This window comes from Pongo pygmaeus, chromosome 19 (genome assembly GCF_028885625.2).
Source record: "Pongo pygmaeus isolate AG05252 chromosome 19, NHGRI_mPonPyg2-v2.0_pri, whole genome shotgun sequence".
NCBI classification, from domain to species: domain Eukaryota; kingdom Metazoa; phylum Chordata; class Mammalia; order Primates; family Hominidae; genus Pongo; species Pongo pygmaeus.
Genome location: NC_072392.2, coordinates 95,538,125 through 95,558,239, shown reverse-complemented (window position 1 = coordinate 95,558,239; position 20,115 = coordinate 95,538,125). Strand labels below are relative to the sequence as shown.

Genomic DNA, 20,115 nt, shown 5'->3' with positions numbered 1-20,115 from the left:
TTTGAGCCTGGGGTAGGGGAGGTTTGAGCCTGGGATGGGGGCGCATAGAGCCTGGGATGGGGGTACTTTGATCCTGGGGTGGGGGTGGTTTGAGCCTGGGGTGGGAGCGTCCAGGATGCACAGGCTTCACCCCCTTTTTCTGAGGCTCAGTTTGCTCACAGGAGCTGTGAAGGGCTGGATCAAAGTCAAAGGTTTAAATTCCAGACTTATCTCCAGACTTAGAGGACAACTAAAATACTCAAGCTTATCTCCAAAGGAAGCTGAGATAAGGAGATAATGGCCACTTCCCTCTTCTCCTCCCCTCTATCCTTGGCCTCTGCTACCTGGAATTGTGTCCTGAAGAGGTACACTGGGCACCAGGCCCTCCTGGCCTTGCCCCCATCCCCTCCCTGGACATAGAACAACCTTTCCCCACCCTCAAGGCTGACACCTGGGGCTGTGGATCAAAGTCAGTTTATTCATCCATGAGGGGAGCAACCTCCTTGCCTTGGGAACTTGCTCCTACAGGAGAATAAACACTGCAGAAGGCATTGTTCTCAGTGGTGGTGCACGCCTGTAATCTCAGCTACTCAGGAGGCTGAGGCCGAAGAATTGCTAGAACCCAGGAAGTAGAGGCTGCAGTGAGCCCAGATCATGCCACTGCACTCCAACCTGGGTGAAAAGAGCAAGACTCTGTCTCAAAAAAAAAAAAAAAAAAAAAAAAGAACAGCACCCTGTGTCAAGGTCAGGGGTCTCAGCCATCCTCCCTGTGAAGTGGAAGGGGCACCCACCAGCTCCTGTGAGAAGGAAACAGTCTACCCAACTACAAAATGCCAACCAAAGGAGGCAGCATGCTGGTTCTGGTGCGGTGCCCTTGGCTTCGTTTGGGGTAGGAGGAGGGTTAGGGGGAGAGCCAAAAGCCAAAGAAGGCCCGTGGAGGCGGCCCCTCTCTTGGTGACCAGCCCCTCTCTTGACGGCAAGCTGCCAATAGTATCTGGCTTCCAGGTTGGGGAAGGTGAGATCAGCTCATGCCGGCCCAGGGCCTTGCTCTGCCTGCACAGGCAGCAGGTGTCCACCTCACCAGATGGCCCTGCTCATCACAGGGCATCAGTGCCAGCCAAGGACCCACAGAGCCTCCCTGCAAAGGCTCACCCATGGGCATTGGGACTCTGGGTCTCACCCATATAGGGTTCTCATATAAAATACAGGATGCTCAGTTAAACCTGGATTTCAGATAAACAATCAACAATTTTTTTTTAAGAGATAAAGGATCTTGCTGTTTCACCCAAGCTGGAGCTCAGTGGCATGATCATGGCTCACTGTAACCTTGAACTCCTGGACTCAAGCAATTGTCCAACTGTAGCCTTCCAAAGCACTGGGATTGTAGGCATGAGCTACTAAGGCCAGCAAACAACGAATCATTTTCAGGCATAAGTATATCCCAAATGTGTTGTGGGATATGCTTATACTAAAAATTAATCCTTGTTTATCTGAAATTCAAACTGAATTCATTGTCGGGGGAGATAATGGAGTGATGGATTGACAGAGGAGCACAGAGACAGCTTTTTTAAATTCTTAGCTGACCAAAGCCTGGCCTTTAGCTCCCTTGGGCCTCCAGAGATGCACTAAGGGTGGAAGCCACCAGGAGGGAGATAAAAACACTGAGGTCTGAGTGTTAGCACTGAGCCGTGTGGCCTTGGACAGGACTGCCCTTCTCTTGAGCCTCAGCTTCACATGCCACGACTGGCCAACAATAGCTACAAAGTGTCAGAAGCCAATGGCTGGGAGCCTGCTCCAGGAGGTAGGTATCATCAGGATGCAGAGAGAGTGAGGAGCTTTTAAAGCCAGCCTAGGCCAGGCACAGCAGCTCATGCCTGTAATCCCAGCACTTTGAGAGGCTGAGGCAAGAGGATCACTTGAGCCCAGAAGTTCAAGGCTGCAGTGAGTTGCAATTGCACCACTGCACTCCAGGCTGAGTGACAGAGACTTTGTCTCCAAAATAAAATAAAATAAAACAAAATAAAATAATAAAGTCAGCCTGTGTATTGGATTGCATGTTGTTCCAAAGCACCCAAAGTGAAAGAGGCTGGGAAGCAACGAGATGCAGAAAGGCAGGGGGAGGAGGTTCAGAGGCATTAGAGAAGACAGCTGACCCCCATCTCCACATACCCTTGGGGCATCCTGAGCCCCATTCACACACACAGGTGAGAATCTCTGCACTTGTGAAAGTAGCCTGAGACTGAGAGAACCAACAGGAAACCGTCCCATCTCCCATGTAGGGTTTTCCCATAAACAAGGCTGAGGCACAGCTCATCACTGCAGCTGAGGTCTCTGCAGCAGCTGTGGTGGGGAAGGCTCCCCAGGAGGTCTGAGTAAGCCAGAAACATCCACAGCACACTCCCCAGTCCCCTTAGAGGTTTCTGCTGAGATGAAAGTGTCCTGGCCCGTGGCTAAAGAGTCCAGTACACTGGGCAGCTGTAGCTCTCACTACATTGACCTGTTTGTCAGGCTCTTATGAACTTAGTGAGGGGAGGTGGGTTCCCTGGGGAAGCTTGCTGACACCCTCATGTTGCTGTAAACGCAAAGCCTGGTGACTCCATTATTCCCAGTAATTATAATGTAGTAATAACAAGAGCAGCCATGCTCACTGCCTACTGAAGGCATATCATGAGCCAGACATTGTGCTGGCATGTGTGACTTTTGGAAGTAACACATTCTCCTTTAAGGAGGAAATGACTGAGCTTTGGAGGGAGGGTCCTCCATCTGGCCCCAGGCTCCTCTTTGACCTGCGTCTCCCTCCTCCTCCTCCCCTGCTCCACTGCAGCCCCTCTGGCCTCCTTGCTGTTCCTGGAATACACCAAGCTTGCTCCCAGCCTAGTCCTTGCATTGCTGGCTCCTTCCTGTCTTCCCAATCTCAACTCAGCTGTCATCACCTCTGTGACCCGTCACCACTCATTCCAAAGCAGCCATCAGTCACTTTCTATGCAATCACCTTATCTTAATTCTCGCCATAGCTCTTAGTCCTATTTTGATAGTTTTCTGGAACTGATGAATTCATTGATTCTGTTTCCTTCTACTGCATGTAAACTCCAAGAAACAGGAGTCCTTGTTTGCTCACTACTGTACCCCAGTGCTTGTCACAGCACCTGGCATACAGCAGGTGCTCAATGAATACATTTTTAAAAGAATGTATGGAAGGAGCCTGAACGATGGCTTGTGCCAACAGTTCATCTTCAACTTCTCTAGACGGGATGGAGACCATCACCATGCAACCACCATTCTGCTGAGCCTGTGTGGTGGCCGACGGCAGGTGTCAGTTTGACTGGATTAAGGGATGGCTGGTAACGCATTGCTTCTGGGTGTGTCTGTGAGGGTGTTTCTGGAGGAGATGGGCATGTGAGTTGGTGGGCTGAGTGGTAAAGATCCTCCCTCAATATGGATGACACCATTCCATTGCCAGACAACAAAAAGGCAGAGAAAAGGTGAATTCCCTCTTTTTCTCCTGGAGCTGGGATGCCTTCCTCTCCTGCCCTTAGACTTAGAACTCCCAGTTCTCCAGCAGTCCCCCAGGCTCTAAAACCTTTGGCCTTGAACTAAGAGTTACACCAACAGCTTCCCAGTCCTGAGAACTGCAAACTTGGACTGAGCCACGATACTTGCTTTCCTGGGTCTCCAGCTTGCAGAAGGCCTTCTGTGGTACATCTTGGCCTCCACAATGGTATGAGCCAATTCCCCTAATAAATTCCTTCCTATCTATCTATCTATCTTTCTATCTACCCACCCATCCATCATCTATCTTCCGTCTATCCATCTATCATCTATCTAATCAATGTATCTATCTGTCTGCCTGTCCATCTGTCATTTATATCTATTTATCAATTATCTATCTACCTATCATCCGTCTGTCATCTATCTAGCTATCTATCCATTCATCTATCTATCTTTTTCTTCTTTTTGAGATGGAGTCTCACTTTGTCGCCTAGGCTGGAGTGCAGTGGCGTGATCTCAGCCCACTGCAACCTCCACCTCCCAGCTTCAAGTGATTCTCGTGCCTCAGCCTCCCAAGTAGCTGGGATTACAGACACGCACCACCACGCCCAGCTAACTTTTGTATTTTTAGTAGAGATGGGGTTTCACCATGTTAGCCAGGCTGGTCTCAAACTCCTGGTCTCAAGTGATCCACCAGCCTCAGCCTCCCAATGTGCTGGGATTACAGGTAAGAGTCACTGCACCCCGCCTATCATCTGTCTGTCTGTCTGCCTGTCTATGTCTATCTATCTGCCTGCCTGGCTATCTATCATCTATCCATCCATTTGTCTATCTGTCTCTTTGCCCGTATGTGTCTGTCTGTCTCTATCTCTCTGTCTGCTTGTCTATCTAGCCATTTGTCTGCCTGTCTGTCTGCCTGTCTGTGTCTGTCTGTCTCTATCTCTCTATCTGTCTCCTTGTCTATCTAGCTATCCTTCCATCCATCCATCTCCTATTGGCTGTCTCCCTGGAGAGCCCTGGCTGATGCAGATGGTGCCTTGGTCAGCTCGGGCTGCCATCCAGATTACCATGGAGGGAGTGACTTAAACAACAGAAATGTATTTCTCAGTTTGAGAGGCCCAAAGTCCCAGCTCAAGGTGCCGTCAGGGTTGGTTCCCAGCGAGGCCTCTCTTCCTAGCTTGTAGCCACCTCCCTGCTGTGTCCTCTGGTCATTTTTCCTCTGTTTACAAGTCGGGGGGAAGAGAGATCTCTGGTGTCTCTCCCTCTTCTTATAAGGACACCAATCCTATTAGATTAGGGTCCTGCCCTATGACTTCATTTAACCTTAATTACCTCCCTAAAAGCCCTGTCTTCAATTACAGCTGTATTGGGAGTTAGGGCTTCAATGCAGGAATTCAAGGGGGAGGGCTCAGTTCAGTCCATAACAAATAGGAAACCATGTTCATGACCAAACTCCCCAGAAGATGTGGTCCATCAGCATCGCCAGTGATTGCAAGCAAAGGCTAGAGAGGAAAGGGGCGTCCGTGGGGTGGGGGTGGTGGGGGCAGCTGGTGCCGGGAACAAGGTTCCTCTTCCTGTCTAACAGCAGGGAAGTGAGGCCGGCTGCAGATGCCATTTGGGGTGGGAAGAGAGGGGAGCTCCTGTTTGCACATCCTGTGTGGGTCCTGGCCTGATCCCCCTCCGTGCCTCCCACTTCTCGTGCCCTCCTTTGTGTGGGAGAAAGGACCTCTGCTGGCTCAGGTGTCCAGGTCCCCAGGCCTGCTGGCTTTGGGCTGGGTTCAACCAACGAGAGGCTTGGGAGGGCGCGGGAGGTGGGAGCAGGGGAGGGCGCGGGAGCTCTCCACCTCCTCTGCCTCAGACGGCTTCTCCAGCAGGAGAGTTGGTCCTTTGTGTAGTTCCAGCTCCTGCCAGAGTCCCACCTTTGTTTGGGCTCCCAGCAGGTGACTCTGGCCCCTGGACTCTGGTCACAGGACTTCCTCCCTCTCGTCCCAACCTAGGGGTGGTGGTGGCACCCTGCTGCCAATCTCCAGGTCACCCCCACAATGCTAAGAACCCTCCCTCTACCTGCATGGATCCCTCTCAAGGCACTGAGAAGGGCCCTAACCACATGTCCACGGGGTCAAACATTTTTTGTAAAATTTACAAAATGGAAAATATTTTCCCTACAATCAATTAACATCCCCGTTCATTTCCAGTCTTGAGTTCCTGCCCGTCACATTTTCTCTTGTGTGAGGTGGAAACGGAGGCTTGCTGCCACGTGGGGGCTCCTGCTAAGGAGAAGTTGAACTGGAAAGATATTTAGTTTGGCTTTGGTCGGGTTATATTTATGTAGTTCCCATTTATTTCCATGTATAGTTCAGTTACTGCTCACTACCCCGGTGCGGAAATGGATTCCAGGAATACTCGCTCCGCTCACCGTTCCAATTCCACCTACCGCGCAGAATCAAAAATCACAAGACACGAACACATCCTGTGGTGCCTGGCGCCGGAAAAATGTGCGCAGTGGAGAGAAGCAAGATTTGAAATGCACGGGTCCAGAAGCAAATCTGGGGAAAATTACTCCCATCACCAGAGGTGAAGTTGTAAGCAAAGGATTCAGTTCCTTCAATGTGGAGTCAAAACAGAAAAGTCTCTCTGGTCAGAAATACATGCACAAATGCCTCATACGCAGTTAGAAATATCCCCCACTTTCCTACTTCTTTCTTGATGGGAATCACATTTAAAAAAAAAAAAAAAACAGGATTTACCAGAATTCCTGTGTTTCTCGAACAAAACAATTGTAGCAGCACCACCAACTCCATGTTGACCACCACTTTTGTATACATCCCAACTACCAAAAATAAAAACAAAATTTGATCAACTAAGGAGATTCATTCGCTTTATTTATTTATTTATTTTTGAGATGGAGTTTCACTCTGTTGCCCAGGCTGGAGTGCAGCGGCACGATCTTGGCCCACTGCAACCTCTGTCTCCCGGGTTCAAGCCGTTCTCCTGCCTCAGCCTCCCAAGTAGCTGGGATTACAGGCATGCGCCATCACACCTGGCTAATTTTTTATATTTTTGGTAGAGATGGGGTTTCACCATGTTGACCAGGCTGGTCTCAAACTCCTGACCTCAAGTGATCCGCCCATCTCAAACTCCCACAGTGCTGGAATTACAGGCATGAGCCACCACGCCCAGCCAATTTTTTTTTTTGAGACAGGGTCTCACTCTTTCACCCAGGCTGGAGTGCAGTGGCATGATCACGGCTCACTGCAGCCTCGACCTCCTGGGCTCAAGCAATCCTCCCACCTCAGCCCCCTAAGTAACTGGGACTACAGGTGTATGCCACCATGCCCTGGTAATTTTTGTATTTTTAGTAGAGACGGGGTTTCACCATGCTGCCCGGACCGGTCTTGAACTCCTGGCCTCAAGTGATCCACCTGCCTTGGCCTCCCAAAGTGCTGCGATTACAGGCACAAGCCACTGTGTCCAGCCTGATCAGTTTTCTATTCTCGAAATAGAAAACGATATTACAAAGTCATCATATTGAAGAAGTAATGCCAAAAATATGGGAGAAATAGAACTTTGGAGATATGACTGGTAGTTGACTGGTACTCTTCTGCATGTAGTGATGTTTGTGATATTTAACAGCTGCTTATAATTTATAATTTTTTGTTATCTATTTCCTCATTCTAAATAAATCATTGCATCCATACCTTTAGAGGGCTGTATTAGCCCACACAACTTAGATTTCCTGCTGATTGCCTCTCTGTTCCCTGTCTGGCCTTCACCTCTCCGATCATCTGTGTAACAAGTTCCCCACCTTTAAGTCCTTCTGTTCTAAATGCTCAAGTGGACCAGGCACTGTGGCTCCCGCCTGTAATCCCAGCACTTTGGGAGGCCCAGGCAGGAGGATCACACAAACCCACAAGTACAAGACCAACCTGGGCAACATAGTAAGACCATGTCTTTACAAAAAAAAAAAAAAAATACAAAAATTAGCAAGGCGTGATGGCACATGCCTATAGCTCCAGTACTTTGGGAGGCCGAGGCAGGAGGATCGCTTGAGGTTGGGAGTTCAGGACCAGCCTGGGCAACAAAGCAAGACCCTGTCTCTACAAAAATAAAAAAATTAGGCAGGCATATAGTGTGCACCTATAGTCCGAGCTACTTGGGAGGCTGAGAAGGGAGGATCGCCTGAGCCCAGGAGTTCAAGGCTGCAGTGAGCTGTGATCACACCACTGCACTTCAGTCTGCGTGACAGAGTGAGACCTTGTCTTGGGAAAAATAAATAAATAAATAAATGCTCAAGCGGTTTCCATTTCCTGGTTAGACCCCATTACATACCCCATGAACAAACCATATGCATGAGAAAGGTGAGCAGATGAACAGGGCAGGGCCAGGGTGCCAAGGGGAAGATAGATCACCGATCACGTGGAGAGAGACTAGTGGTCAAAAACTGCCAACTACGGCTGGGCCTGGTGGCTTATGCCAGTAATCTCAACGGCCGGGCCTGGTGGCTCATGCCTGTAATCTCAGCACTTTGGGAGGCCGACGCAAGCCTATCACCTGAGGTCAAGAGTTTGAGACCAGCCCAGCCAACATAGGGAAACCCCGTCTCTACTAAAAATACAAAAATTGGCCGGGCGTGGTGGTGGGCGCCTGTAGTCCCAGCGACTCGGGAGGCTGAAGCAGGAGAATTGGTTGAACCCGGGAGGCGGAGGTTGCAGTGAGCCAGGATCGCACCACTGCACTCCAGCCTGGGCGACACAGCGAAACTCCATCTCAAAAAATAAAAAATAAAAACAATAAAAACTGCAGAGTCCAACAAGGAAGAGCCACAGGACGATACCCCAGGATGCGGGAAAAGGCTATGCCAGCCTTGGATCCCTTCTGATTAATGGGCACCCCAGTCACCAAAGGGATAGACGCGTTTCACTCAATCTTTATCCAGCCATCAGTGTATAACACAGGGATGTGCCATAGACAGAGATGGGGAACAACAGGTAGAGGGGTGATGGGGAGGAAGACTGAGGCAAGAGGAACAAAACGGGGATTGCAGAGGGTAGGTGGCAGGAGCCTGAGGGTTCCAGAAGAAACTGCTGCACAAGTAACGAGCCAGCAGGGTGAGTGACGGCCAGGAGAGGTGGCCCAAGAAAACAAAGAGACATTTCCGGGGGTACAGATGCGTCTTGAGGGCCCGAGGAAGAGAAGGGAAAAGGGGTGGCCCTGTGGAGCCCCCGGCATGACTGCCAGTGGTGAAAAGGGATCAAAGACCTCAACAAGGGGATGACTTTTCAAACAAAGAAGCCCTGGGCCTTCGCAGGTGGACCAGCAGACTGAGGGCAAACGGCATTCTGTTCATTAAACTCTTAGTAAAATGTTGAGGTAGGAACACTTGTCTGGTTTTGGGGGCAATCCCAGAAATACCAGAAAAGGGACTCTTCATGCGCAATCTTTTCTTAATTACCTGGAGAAATGTATGGTTACCTAAGACAAAGAAAGGTAGCCAAAGCAAGTGGAGGCCAGGCACAGTGACTCACGCCTGTACTCCCAGCGCTTTGGGAGGCTGAGGCAGGAGGATTGCTTGAGGCTGGAAATTCAGTACCAGCCTAGGCAACAACAAAGCAAGACCCTGTCGCTTCAAAAACAAAAAAAAAAATTTTTGAGACAGAGTTTCACTCTCGTTGCCCAGGCTGGAGTACAATGGCACAATCTCGGCTCACTGCAACCCCCACCTCCTAGATTCAAGCAATTCTCCTGCTTCAGCCACCTGAGTAGCTGGGATTACAGGCATGTGCCACCACGCCCGGCTAATTTTGTAGTTTTAGTAGAGACAGGGCTTCTCCATGTTGGTCAGGCTGGTCTTGAACTCCCGACCTCCTTAGCCTCCCAAAGTGTTAGGATTACAGGCATGAGCCACCGCGCCCGGCTGCTACAAAAATTTTTTAAAAATTAGCCAGGCATGGCCGGGTGTGGTGGCTCACGCCTGTAATCCCAGCACTTTGGGAGGCCGAGGCAGGTGGATCACGAGGTCAGGAGTTTGAGACCAGCCTGACCAACATGGTGAAACCTCGTCCCTACTAAAAATACAAAAATTAGCCAGGCATGGTGGCACATGCCTGTAATTCCAGCTACTCAGGAGGCTGAGGCAGGAGAATTGCTTGAATCCAGGAGGTGGAGGTTGCAGTGAGCTGAGACTGCACCACAGCACTCCAGCCTGGGCAACAGAGCGAGACTCTGTCTCAAAAAAAAAAAAAATTAGCCAGGCATGCAGTGCACACCTGTAGACCCAGCTACTCAGGAGGCTGAGAAGGGAAGATCAATTGAAACTGAGAGGTCAAGACTGGGAGGTCATGATCACGCCACTGCACTCCAATCTGGGCAACACAGCAAGACCCTGTTTAATAATAATAATAATAAATAATGCAAGTGGGTATAAGAATTTATTTATTTATTTATTTATTTTTGAGACAGAGTCTCGCTCTGTTGCCCAGGCTACAGTGCAGTGGCGCGATCTCGGCTCACTGCAAGCTACGCCTCCCAGGTTCACGCCATTCTCCTGCCTCAACCTCCCGAGTAGCTGGGACTACAGGCGCCCGCCACTGCACCTAGCTAATTTTTTGTGTTTTTAGTAGAGACGGGGTTTCACCGTGGTCTCGATCTTCTGACCTCGTGATCCGCCCACCTCAGCCTCCCAAAGTGCTGGGATTACAGGCGTAAGCCACCACGCCCGGCCCTAAGATTTTATTTTATCCCAGCACTTTGGGAGGCCGAGGCAGGTGGATCACAAGGTCAGAAGATTGAGACCATCCTGGCTAACACGGTGAAACCCCGTCTCTACTAAAAAAATACAAAAAATTAGCCGGGCATGGTGGCGGGTGCCTGTAGTCCCAGCTACGAGGGATGCTGAGGCAGGAAAATGGTGTGAACCCGGGAGGCGGAGCTTGCAGTGAGTGGAGATCGTGCCACTGCACTCCAGCTGGGCGACAGAGCAAGACTCCATCTCAAAAAAAAAAAAAAAAAAAAAAAAAAGAATTTATTTTAAGACAGCAAGCTCTAGGGTTGAAGCCAGTCTCCATGTAGCCCCGGGCCCAAAGCTATAAGCATGGCTACTATAACATCTTTACTCAGGACACCACCCTTCAGGGGCCCAGACCCACACCATCAAGGAAAGCATCCACACCAGCAGTTGGGGAGAGGGTGGTTCCCTACATGATGCAATGTCCACTCTGAAGAGCCGTTATAGTGATAATCATGAAATCCATGCCTGAGATCTAATTTCAAGTGAAAAGAACAGAATTCAACATTCATTCTATAGGGAGTATAAAACTCTGAAAATATATGCCCTTCATAATTAAATCAAATCCTATGTCATGTTCCTGTGGAGACAAGCACTGAATGGAACACAGAAGAAATGCTACAGCCAAGGATTTTTGAAGTTTTCCTTTCAATTTCCTGTTCACATCATTTGGCAATAAGTAATACAGAAAACTGACAACAAAAAGCAAAAGAGAAAGAAGAGATACAGAGTATAGTTTAGATTGCTTTCCTTAAAAAATTAAATAATAATAATAAAAAGCATAGGCCGGGTGCGGTGGCTCACGCCTGTAATTCCAGCACTTTGGGAGGCCAAGGCGGGCGGATCACCTGAGGTCGGGACACCTGAGGTCAGGACTTCGAGACCAGCCTGACCAACATGGGGACGCCCCATCTGTACTAAAAATACAAAATTAGCCGGGCATGGTGATGCAGGCCTGTAATCCCAGCTACTTGGGAGGCTGAGGCAAGAGAATCGCTTGAACCCGGGAGGTGGAGGTTGCAGTGAGCTGAGATCACACCTTTGCACTCCAGCCTGGAGCGAAACTCCATCTCAAAAAAAAAAAAAAGCATAAATGCAAGCTGGGCACAGTGGCTCATGCCTGTAATCCCAGCACTTTGGGAGGCCGGGGCGGGTGGATCACCTGAGGTCATGAGTTTGAAACCAGCCTGGCCAACATGGTGAAACCCCATCTCTACTAAAAATACAAAAATTAGCCGAGCATGGTGGCGCCTGCCTGTAATCCCAGCTATTCAGGAGGCTGAGGCAGGAGAATTGCTTGAACCCAGGAGGCAGAGGTTGCAGTGAGCCAAGATTGAGCCACTGCACTCCAGCCTGGGCGACAGAGTGAGACTCCGTCTCAAAAACCAAACCAAACCAAACCAAACAAAACAAAACAAAGAAGCAGCATAATACAAAGGCCTGGCAGTTAAAGCGTTAACCCCCAGCTACCAGGAAGGCTCTGCTATCCAATGACTCATCGCCCCAGCCGAGGTCAGCCACACCTTGGGTCTCTGATGCTGGAGGCAACGTGATGCCAACATTGGCGAGAAATCCACCACCTCCTCCTCCCCACCCCTCGATGCCGGCCTCTGTGTGCACTTGCAGCTCTTCCGCTACCGGTGCCTCCATGGTGTCTACGCCACCGGCTCACCTCCCAGCAATAACCCGACAGCCCAACACCTCTGTAGATCCTGTGGCTACAGAGCTAAAGTTCCCTGTTATTAGTGGGTTTTGCAGACAACCCTCCAAATCCCTCTGGGTTGAGTTAGTCAAGTCCTTAACAAGCTGGAAGATGACAGGGGTTGGATGTAACCCACTTCCAAGTGGCTTTGGTTACATGGACATTATTCCTCTCCTGGGATCTGATTTGGGATGGAAACAGGAGCCATAGTTCACGGGAAGGCTGTGAAAGGAAACCCCGGCCCCAGGGTGCGGATCAGGTTGATCTGCGGCACAAGGCCCCAGGGGCGGCCCACCCGCCTGCTCTGCCCAGCCCTTCCTGGTAACCACACTCACCCGGGGCCCATCTCAAACCTGGCAGGCAATGCTGCTGCTCCCATCTCAGCCACTGCCCCAACACGCCTGGCCTGGCCAGGACAGGTGCCCAGGCATGGCATTCAGGGACGTCCTCGGCTTCCGGGGCCCAACCCCTGGTTCCCAGGTGCAGCGCTGGGAAAAGCAGAGGGCCCTGGCCATGGCGCAGGCCTCATTATGGGTCCTTTAAGCAGCCTGGGAAGAGCCAGAAAGAGAGCAATGCAGCCACCTGGACAGAGACTGAAGCCACACCACATCCCCATTGAGAAAAGATGACACTCCTACCTGGACCCCTTCTCTGAAACCCCAGGCCAGGGTGGGGTAGGAGTCAGCGAGAGAGTCCAGTGCTTCAAAGGGGACTTTCTGGCCCTCTGTGCCCCCTAACCCAGCACTTCTGGGGACCCACACACTCAGGGCAGAGTGGCCATCCAGGGTTCCTCTCACCCAGACACAAAGGCCACTGAAGGCCCTGGGCCAACACCGCTCTGAGGATGACCAGCGACTTGGGTTCCTGCCAGAGACAGCAGGCAGCCTGGGTCTAAGGGCCGCCCAGTGACTTGAAGCTGGGATCATCTTACATTCCCTACGCCACTCCTGTTTCCTGTCCTGGAGGTTTTCAGGCTGCCAACAGTCACGCTTTGGAGAACCAGGTCAGATTAGGCTGGGAACAAAGCTCAGCTGTCACAGAGCTGCCGAGAGGCCATTGGCAAGCAGTGCCCAGGAGCCGCCCCTCCTCTGCCAGCAACAGCTCAATGTCTCCCTTCACAGGGGCTGCAGATGGACCCGCGCCCAGGGTGGGGTCAGGGAGATAAGGCAGAGAGAAACTGGGCTGGGAGCAGAGAGTGCCGTGCTCTACCCTGGAGACCCAAGGCCAGGCCACCCTGCAGAGCTGGTGCCCAGAGCCTCCAGGGTGCAGCAGAGGAGGCAAACAGAGCCTGGCACTCAGCAGCGCCCGGCAGACACTTCTGGAATGAATGACCAAATCCACATAGAGAGTTGAAATGGGCTAGGAACCTCAGGGAGACCGGCAGCTCACAGCTCAGCAGGGCCACTCCAGTAGAGCAGGCCAATGCCAGGCCTCCTGGCAAAGTTCCTGGGGCCCGGGCACAACTGTCACATCAGGAAAGGGGCAGGGGTGACCAGCCCATCGGCCACGGGGGCACTTCACTGCTCCCACAGAAGCTCGGCACCCACAGGCCTGGGTGACACACGATCCCCATGCCTGGCATCACAATGGCTCCCCACCAAGTCCCTCCACCCACCAGGACTGACTCCCTGTGGTCAGCGATTCCAGATCACCATGACCTGGCAGTTGCTGTCAGGCCTGCCTGCCTAAGGACTCTCCCGGAGACTGAGCCACTTCACACAGCAAAGTGAGCCACGGGGCCACAGCGCTGTGTGCTCTGTACAAGCCTCAAGGGCTTCACCCAGGGATTGGCACCCACTGATCCCCATAAATCCCTGGCAACCGCCTAGAGCTGGGACGTTTCCAAGGTAATAGCTCCAACAAACAGAGGCGCAGGAACCCAGCGCGTCACCTCCCGCCTCACCCCAAAGGTTCACACCCCTAGGGACCTGGAGCCTCTCTCTGGAGCCCCTCCTACCCTAAAGCCAGCTGGATCTGCCCAGGAACTGCCATCATCACCCCCAGGCCAGGCCTGCACTGATGTGTACTGAACTCCCCTTATCAAGTCCATCTTAGGCAAACTTCGGAGTCCACGCAACACTGCCTGTGGACAAACACTGGGGCGGAAACAGGGGCCACCTCTAGGTCCCAGTCACATGGGGCTGTCAGGGCTGCCTGGGATGGGCAGGAGAGTGTCAGAGGAGGGCAGCCCAAGGACCGGGTAGGGGGTGGGAAGTGTCCCCTTCCATGGGTCCTCAAGTGAGATGTCCTCTGCAAACACCCACCTGGGACCTCCAAGCAGAGGGTTGGCTCCCATGTCACCTGAACCTGGATTCCAGACTACTGCCCCTAAGTGGCAATCCTAGGTCCCCCTGTACCTGTCCTGGCTTGAGCTGGTCACACTTGTGGGGGGTGGTCCCAGGAAGAAGGTGGACTGTCGCAAACGCAATGCTCCGCTGCCAGGTGCATTGCCCTCAGCTATCAGAACCCCTCTGGGCAGGCCGGGGAGATCTGACGGGCAAGTGCCTGCGGTCTGGCGTGAGCGGGCAGGGCAGGTGGCCCCTGCCTGGGCATGCCTTCCTACCTTTGCAACAGACTAAGGAGAGGGCTGGCCCCAGGACTTAGGCTCAGCCAGCTGTCTCACAACTGAGGGGCCTCGGCGGGGGACACAAGTCGGACACAGCCACAGACTAACTGTACGAGGTGGCTTTTTCTCTCCAGCCCAGGTCTCCTGAATGTGCCAGAGTAGACAAGCTTGGACGTGAGGAGGCAAGAGGCAGCGAGAACAGGCGCGGAGACGGGGTTGGGGGAGAAGAGGAAGAAACCCTGTGCTTGTGCCCTTCCCACGCTCGCCTGTCACCGGGTTAGCTGACTGGGGAAGTGTTCTCTGAGGGTGCAATTCCTTGCCCTTCCCGTAAGTCAGCTCCCGGGGCGCTGGGTGGGGGTGCAGCCCTGTCCACCATGGCGAGCCAGCACACTGAATGACGGCAGAAGCTGCTTCATGTGTGGGTGCAGCCTCCCTCCCTGCCCAGGACCCAGAAGTCACGACAGCATAGAGCTTTTTAATCGTGGCTGGTGCCCCTTCAGGAATCTCCTGAAAGCCACGGAGAAACTCCAGAGTGGCTAGGCACGGTGGCTCATGCCTGTAATCCCAGCACTTTGGGAGGCTGAGGCAGGTGGATCACCCGACGTCTGGAGTTCGAGACCAGCCTGGCCAGTAAGGTGAAACCCTGTCTCTACTAAAAAATACAAAAATTAGCTGGGCACGGTGGCACACGCCTGTAATCCCAGCTACTCAGGAGGCTGAGGCGTGAGAATTGCTTGAACCCGGGAGGCAGAGGTTGCAGTGAACCGAGATCGTGCCACTGCACTCCAGCCTGGGCTACAGAGCGAGACTCCATCTCAAAAAATAAAAAAGAAAAAAAGAATCTCCAGAGTAATTCCCAGGTGCCAGTGGGGGTGTGACGCAACCTCAGTCCTGCTTTTGTGGCTCATCGGCCTCGGGTAAGTCCTCCTGCCACTGCCACACACAGAGAGTCCCCAGGGGAGCCTGGGAATAATGGCAAGTTCCACGTGACCTAGTATGCAAAGGGAGTCCCAAAACTCAGAACCCAGAGAACCGGGGGGTACAGTGCAGCTGGCTCCAGTGCTGAGGGGCTAGGGGAGAGACCCTGCACCATGTTTCACCACAGTAAGGGAAGATCATGGAGGCTCCTGGAACGTCCTAGCAATGGCGTAACCCCAGCCTTCTCCATCCTCCTGCTGTTAATGAAAATCATGATCACGACAGCAGCTAACAGGTTACAGAGCAGGCATTTCTCAGCTTTTTCAAATATGAACTCGTTTAACCTTTACAACAACATAGCACTGTCCCATTTAACAAATGAGGCAGGCTGGGCATGGTGGCTCATGCCTGTAATCATGCCAGGCAGATCACGAGGTCAGGAGTTCGAGATCAGCCTGACCAACATGGTGAAACCCCATCTCTAGTAAAAATATAAAAATTAGCTGGGAGTGGTGGCACGCTCTATAATCCCAGCCACTCAGGAGGCTGAGGCAGGAGAATCACTTGAACCTGGGAGGCGGAGGTTGCAGTAAGCTGAGATCATGCCATTGCACTCCAGCCTGGGAGACAGAGTGAGACTCCGTCTCAAAAATAAATAAATGAATAAAATTAAAAAACACCACACACACAAAAAAAAAAACAAATGAGGCAAATGAGATGCATGAGGTAAGAACTTTGTGCTACAGGGAGAGGCGCAGCCTGGTGAGATTTAATCCCAAGGGGCTGGCGGCTCTGAGCCTCCAAGTGTAACCACTGGACCACACTGCCTGTAGACTACCACTACCTCCACCCCATTAGAAGGCCGAGTGAGGCAATCGGGAAAGCCTGGAGCAGCAGTGGAGCTGCCAGAGAGAACCTGTCCTCAGCGTCCCCCTGGATCCTGCAGCTGCCCCATGTGGGCCCTTGCTGCCTTCCCCACTGGAAAAGACCTTCTTACAGATGCGGTCTCATGACGCCACTCAGGCTGGAGTGCAGTGTCTGTTTCCAGGCGCTGTCATAGTGCTGCAGCCTTGAACTCCCGGGCTCAAGCGATCCTCCTGTCTCAGCCTCCTGAGTAGCTGGGACTACAAGCGCACCTGGCCAAGTCTCTTTTTATTCTCCACTACTCAAGATTTCTCCTTCCTCCAGGCCCAGCTCAATCTCACCTCCCCCTAAAAGCTCAATCTCACCTCCCCCTAAAAGCTCAATCTCACCTCCCCCTAAAAACTCCAGGGCATTCCTGTAGTATTTGGAGGCTGAACTGCTCAGGAGGGAAGGGTGTTAATGAGCTGGTGTCTTGCCCTCATCCTGACTCCTGGTGAGAATGTAAGTTCTCTGCAAGCAAGGACTACATCTCATTATCATTTCTGTACCCACTCAGACTTGGCCATGTGTGCCCAGCACATAAAATGTGTTCGACGACTGTCTACAGACCCACGGTACTTGAGATTGCCCCAACACATCCTTCTAAAATCTTCCTCCTTTTCAGAGGCTCACGAATGTTCAAACCAGGTCTACAGGGAACAACATTATGGTCATTCTGTTTATTCTGAAGCCCATATACAGGTCTAGAAGCAATAATCCCGCTCAGTCTAGATGCAAAAATAAAAACCTTCCTGTTGTCCTTGGATTGTCAGAGCCTAGGGGGATTTTTAACATCTTTTGCTGCTTTCCTTAATGTCATGGTGTCCATGGCTGCTGAGGGGTCAGCCTGACTCCTGCAAGTGCCCGTACCTGGAAAAGGGCTGGTGCCAAGAGAGCTCCAGGACACTCAGAATGAGGGCAAGAGGCCACCCCCACCATCAGCCCCCCTCCAGTCCCACCCCACACAACTGCAACACAGTGATCCAGCACACCTTGGGCCACTGCCAAGCAGGGAGCAAACCAGAAATGGTCTGAGCCCTCCCTTCCCCCATCCTCAGAGGGCCCCGCCCCTTTAGGTAAACACAAGGAGCCACCCACCGAGGCTGCTTTACAAGAGTTGGTTCCTGCTCACCTCACAAACTCTACTTCCACCTACTGCAAAAGGTTCTGTCCTTTTTTTTAAAAAAAAAAAAAAAAAAAAAGAAACCCAGTGAGGGATGGGGTAGGTGTGGAAGAGAGGAGAAACGGACAAGTGATTGTCTCCCCACCTCCCAATAAGCAGGCGCAGAGACTCCAAGCCTGCTTCAGGGCCCTTCCGGCATCTGTGCAGGAGGGTCTCCGCAGAAAAAACCCAGGACCCACAACCTGGGAGGACCCCGGTCACCCCCACTGTCTGGACCCACCAGTGGGAGGTAAAGTGTAAGAAACCAAGGGCAAAGGGCCCTCCCTGGGCGGGCTAGAGATCCCCGGGAAAGGGCCGTGCACCGCGCGATCCCCACAACCATCTCAAGTATTTGGAGCATGTTGGGGAGGAAGCCCCGGTGCCAAAACCAAGCATGTGCCACCTGGAAGCCCGCTCCCGCCCACCAGCACACCAACCCACCCACGCTCCTGACAGGGCTGTGCTCGGGGTGTGTAGAGGGCCATGTTGTTTGCAACAACAGGGTGAAAGTTGAAATTCTAAGCTACTGACCCAGAAGGGTATTTCTGGGGAAGTTCTGAGTAATCCTCTTGGAGACAAGGTATTCTTTATCACTCATTTTGGTTCCTAAATACGGAAAGCCAGAGGAAACCGACAATGGCCCAAAGGCAGGGGGATGGCCCCGGTGGCTCCTTCACCTCCAACTAAGGCCCGTGATTCTGTTCTCCTATCAATAAAAATTAATTCATGGATCCTTGGCAGGTACCTTTCTATCCGAATGAATTAAAGGAGGGACATTAAACTGATGGTTTCTAGATTTAGAAGAGGAGACGCTGTTTATAATTTGAGGACTGAGGAGGACAAAGGATCCTGCCTGCCTGGATCCTTTGGAGAAAACCACAAAGGAAAAAAAAAAGGAAAGGAAAAGACAAAGAATGAAGATCTGGATTTCTCTTAACCTGCCCTTGCGGCCTCGGTGTGCCCATCTGTGAAATGGAACTTCAGAGTGCCAGAGCGGGAGCCTCTTATGAAGGCTCCTGAACCGGCTCATGGTGAGGCCCAAGTCAGGCCCCCTCCGCCTGCTTAAGGCGGGCCCTGCTAGGGTGGAGTGAGGATGTCAGCCGCGGGCGGCGTCCTGAGCGCAAAACATGAACCCGAGTCGCCAAGTTTGGGCGCTGCTGGACGGTCCCATCTGGAGGCCGTCCCGTGCCCCACTAAGTAGAGGAGAAACCGAAGAGAATCCGAAGAAAGGATGCTGCGGCCTGGATCACCAGCCCTAGAGGCTGAACCCAAGGACACCCCTCCACCCAGCCCCGACACCATTCACCCACACAGACGCACAGGGACCCAAAGCACCCGGCCGACCTGGAAAGTCAGCGATTCCTGCGAGGGTGCAAGGTGCGAAGAGGAAGGAGCGTCCCCCAGGGCAGCCCCTCCGACACTCGAGCAAGGGCTGAAGACAGCGCAGGGGACGGTCTGCTAAGGTCGAAAGCGGCCCGACAGCGGCCCTGTCCTGGGAGGAACTCGACCTGCAGTGTGCCCGCCGCGGGGACTCGCTGAGCTCCAGGGGCGCCTCGCCACTCCCGGCCGCAGGCGCTCAGGTGAGCAGCGCTGGTCCCGGGACACCGACCCCTCCCCACCCCGGGCGCGAAGCCCACCTGAGTAAGACTTCTTCATGGTGCCGCCGTGGCCGCCGCTCCCAGGAAACTGTGGCGGCGAAGCAGCGGGGCGCGCGCTCCCAGGGCGCTAATCCTGGGCCGGGAGTAGGAAGGCGGGAGGAGGGGGCGGCCCGCCGTCTGGAGTGCACCGACCCGGCTCCGCCCCTGCCCCGCCCCAGCCCCGCCCCTCCCCGAAGATGCGCACAGAACCCTGGCCCAGCCGGCTGTGTTCCCGCCCCTGACCCGCCCCCTCCCCGCCCTATGAACGTGCGCGCCGAGCCCCGGCCCCCGCCCGCCCCTGCGCGGCGCTGCGCTGCACCTGGCGGAGCGGGGCTGGCGGGCGCCGGGCCTGGGAGGGGGCGCCCCCGCGCGGCAGCGCAGACCAGGCCAGGCCGGGGGTGGGGGCCGCCCGCGTGGCCCCCCGTGCCCGCAGCTCTGCACCCCCAGCTCCCCGCGCTGGCGCCAATGGCTGGTTCCGGGAGCCGCCGCACTTCCCAGTCCCGAGTTCGGGCGGGGCGGGCCCGGCCAGGTGGAAGCGGGCGGAGGTGCAGGCGCTCCGGGCGGCCCCGCCGGGCGAGGCGGCGGCGCCGGGCACAGCCGGGGGTCGGAGCCGGGGTACCGGCTTAGTGGGCCGGGGTAGGGCGGGACAGGACACCTGTCCTGCTACTTTTCTGGTAATCAAAAGGGCAGAGTGCGTCGATTGAGTTGGAGCCTTAGTTTCCTCACCTGTAAATGGGCGCGTTGGACAGATGATCATTTGTTCTCCCTGCGCTGGGCACCGTGCGCAGCTCGGTGTATCGGTGCAGCGGGGCAGACACAGGGAGCCGCCCTTTACAACTCGGGTAACGCACGCGGTGGTGAGAGGATGCAAAACTTGCACGGAAGAATTCTCTCTACTTGGATATCCTTAAAGTCTCCACGATAAAGCGGTGTTTCCAACGTACAGAGGAAGAAGTGACTAATTATGACTGGAGG

General features: G+C 53.3%; 1 protein-coding gene across 2 annotated transcripts in view; it reads right to left on the bottom strand.

The window, feature by feature from the left end:
- Positions 1-19,912, bottom strand: part of SEPTIN9 (septin 9) — a 218,876-nt gene extending 198,964 nt beyond the window's left edge. The window contains exon 1 of one of the 2 annotated variants that reach the window (XM_063656536.1): positions 19,867-19,912. In XM_063656536.1, the coding sequence (XP_063512606.1) occupies positions 19,867-19,897 (31 nt within the window). In that variant the 5' untranslated portion in view covers positions 19,898-19,912. Of the gene's footprint in view, positions 1-19,140; positions 19,259-19,866 lie in introns of those variants that run through there. The other variant, XM_054456109.2, reaches the window with a different exon arrangement.
- Between the last annotated feature and the right edge of the window lie 203 nt (positions 19,913-20,115).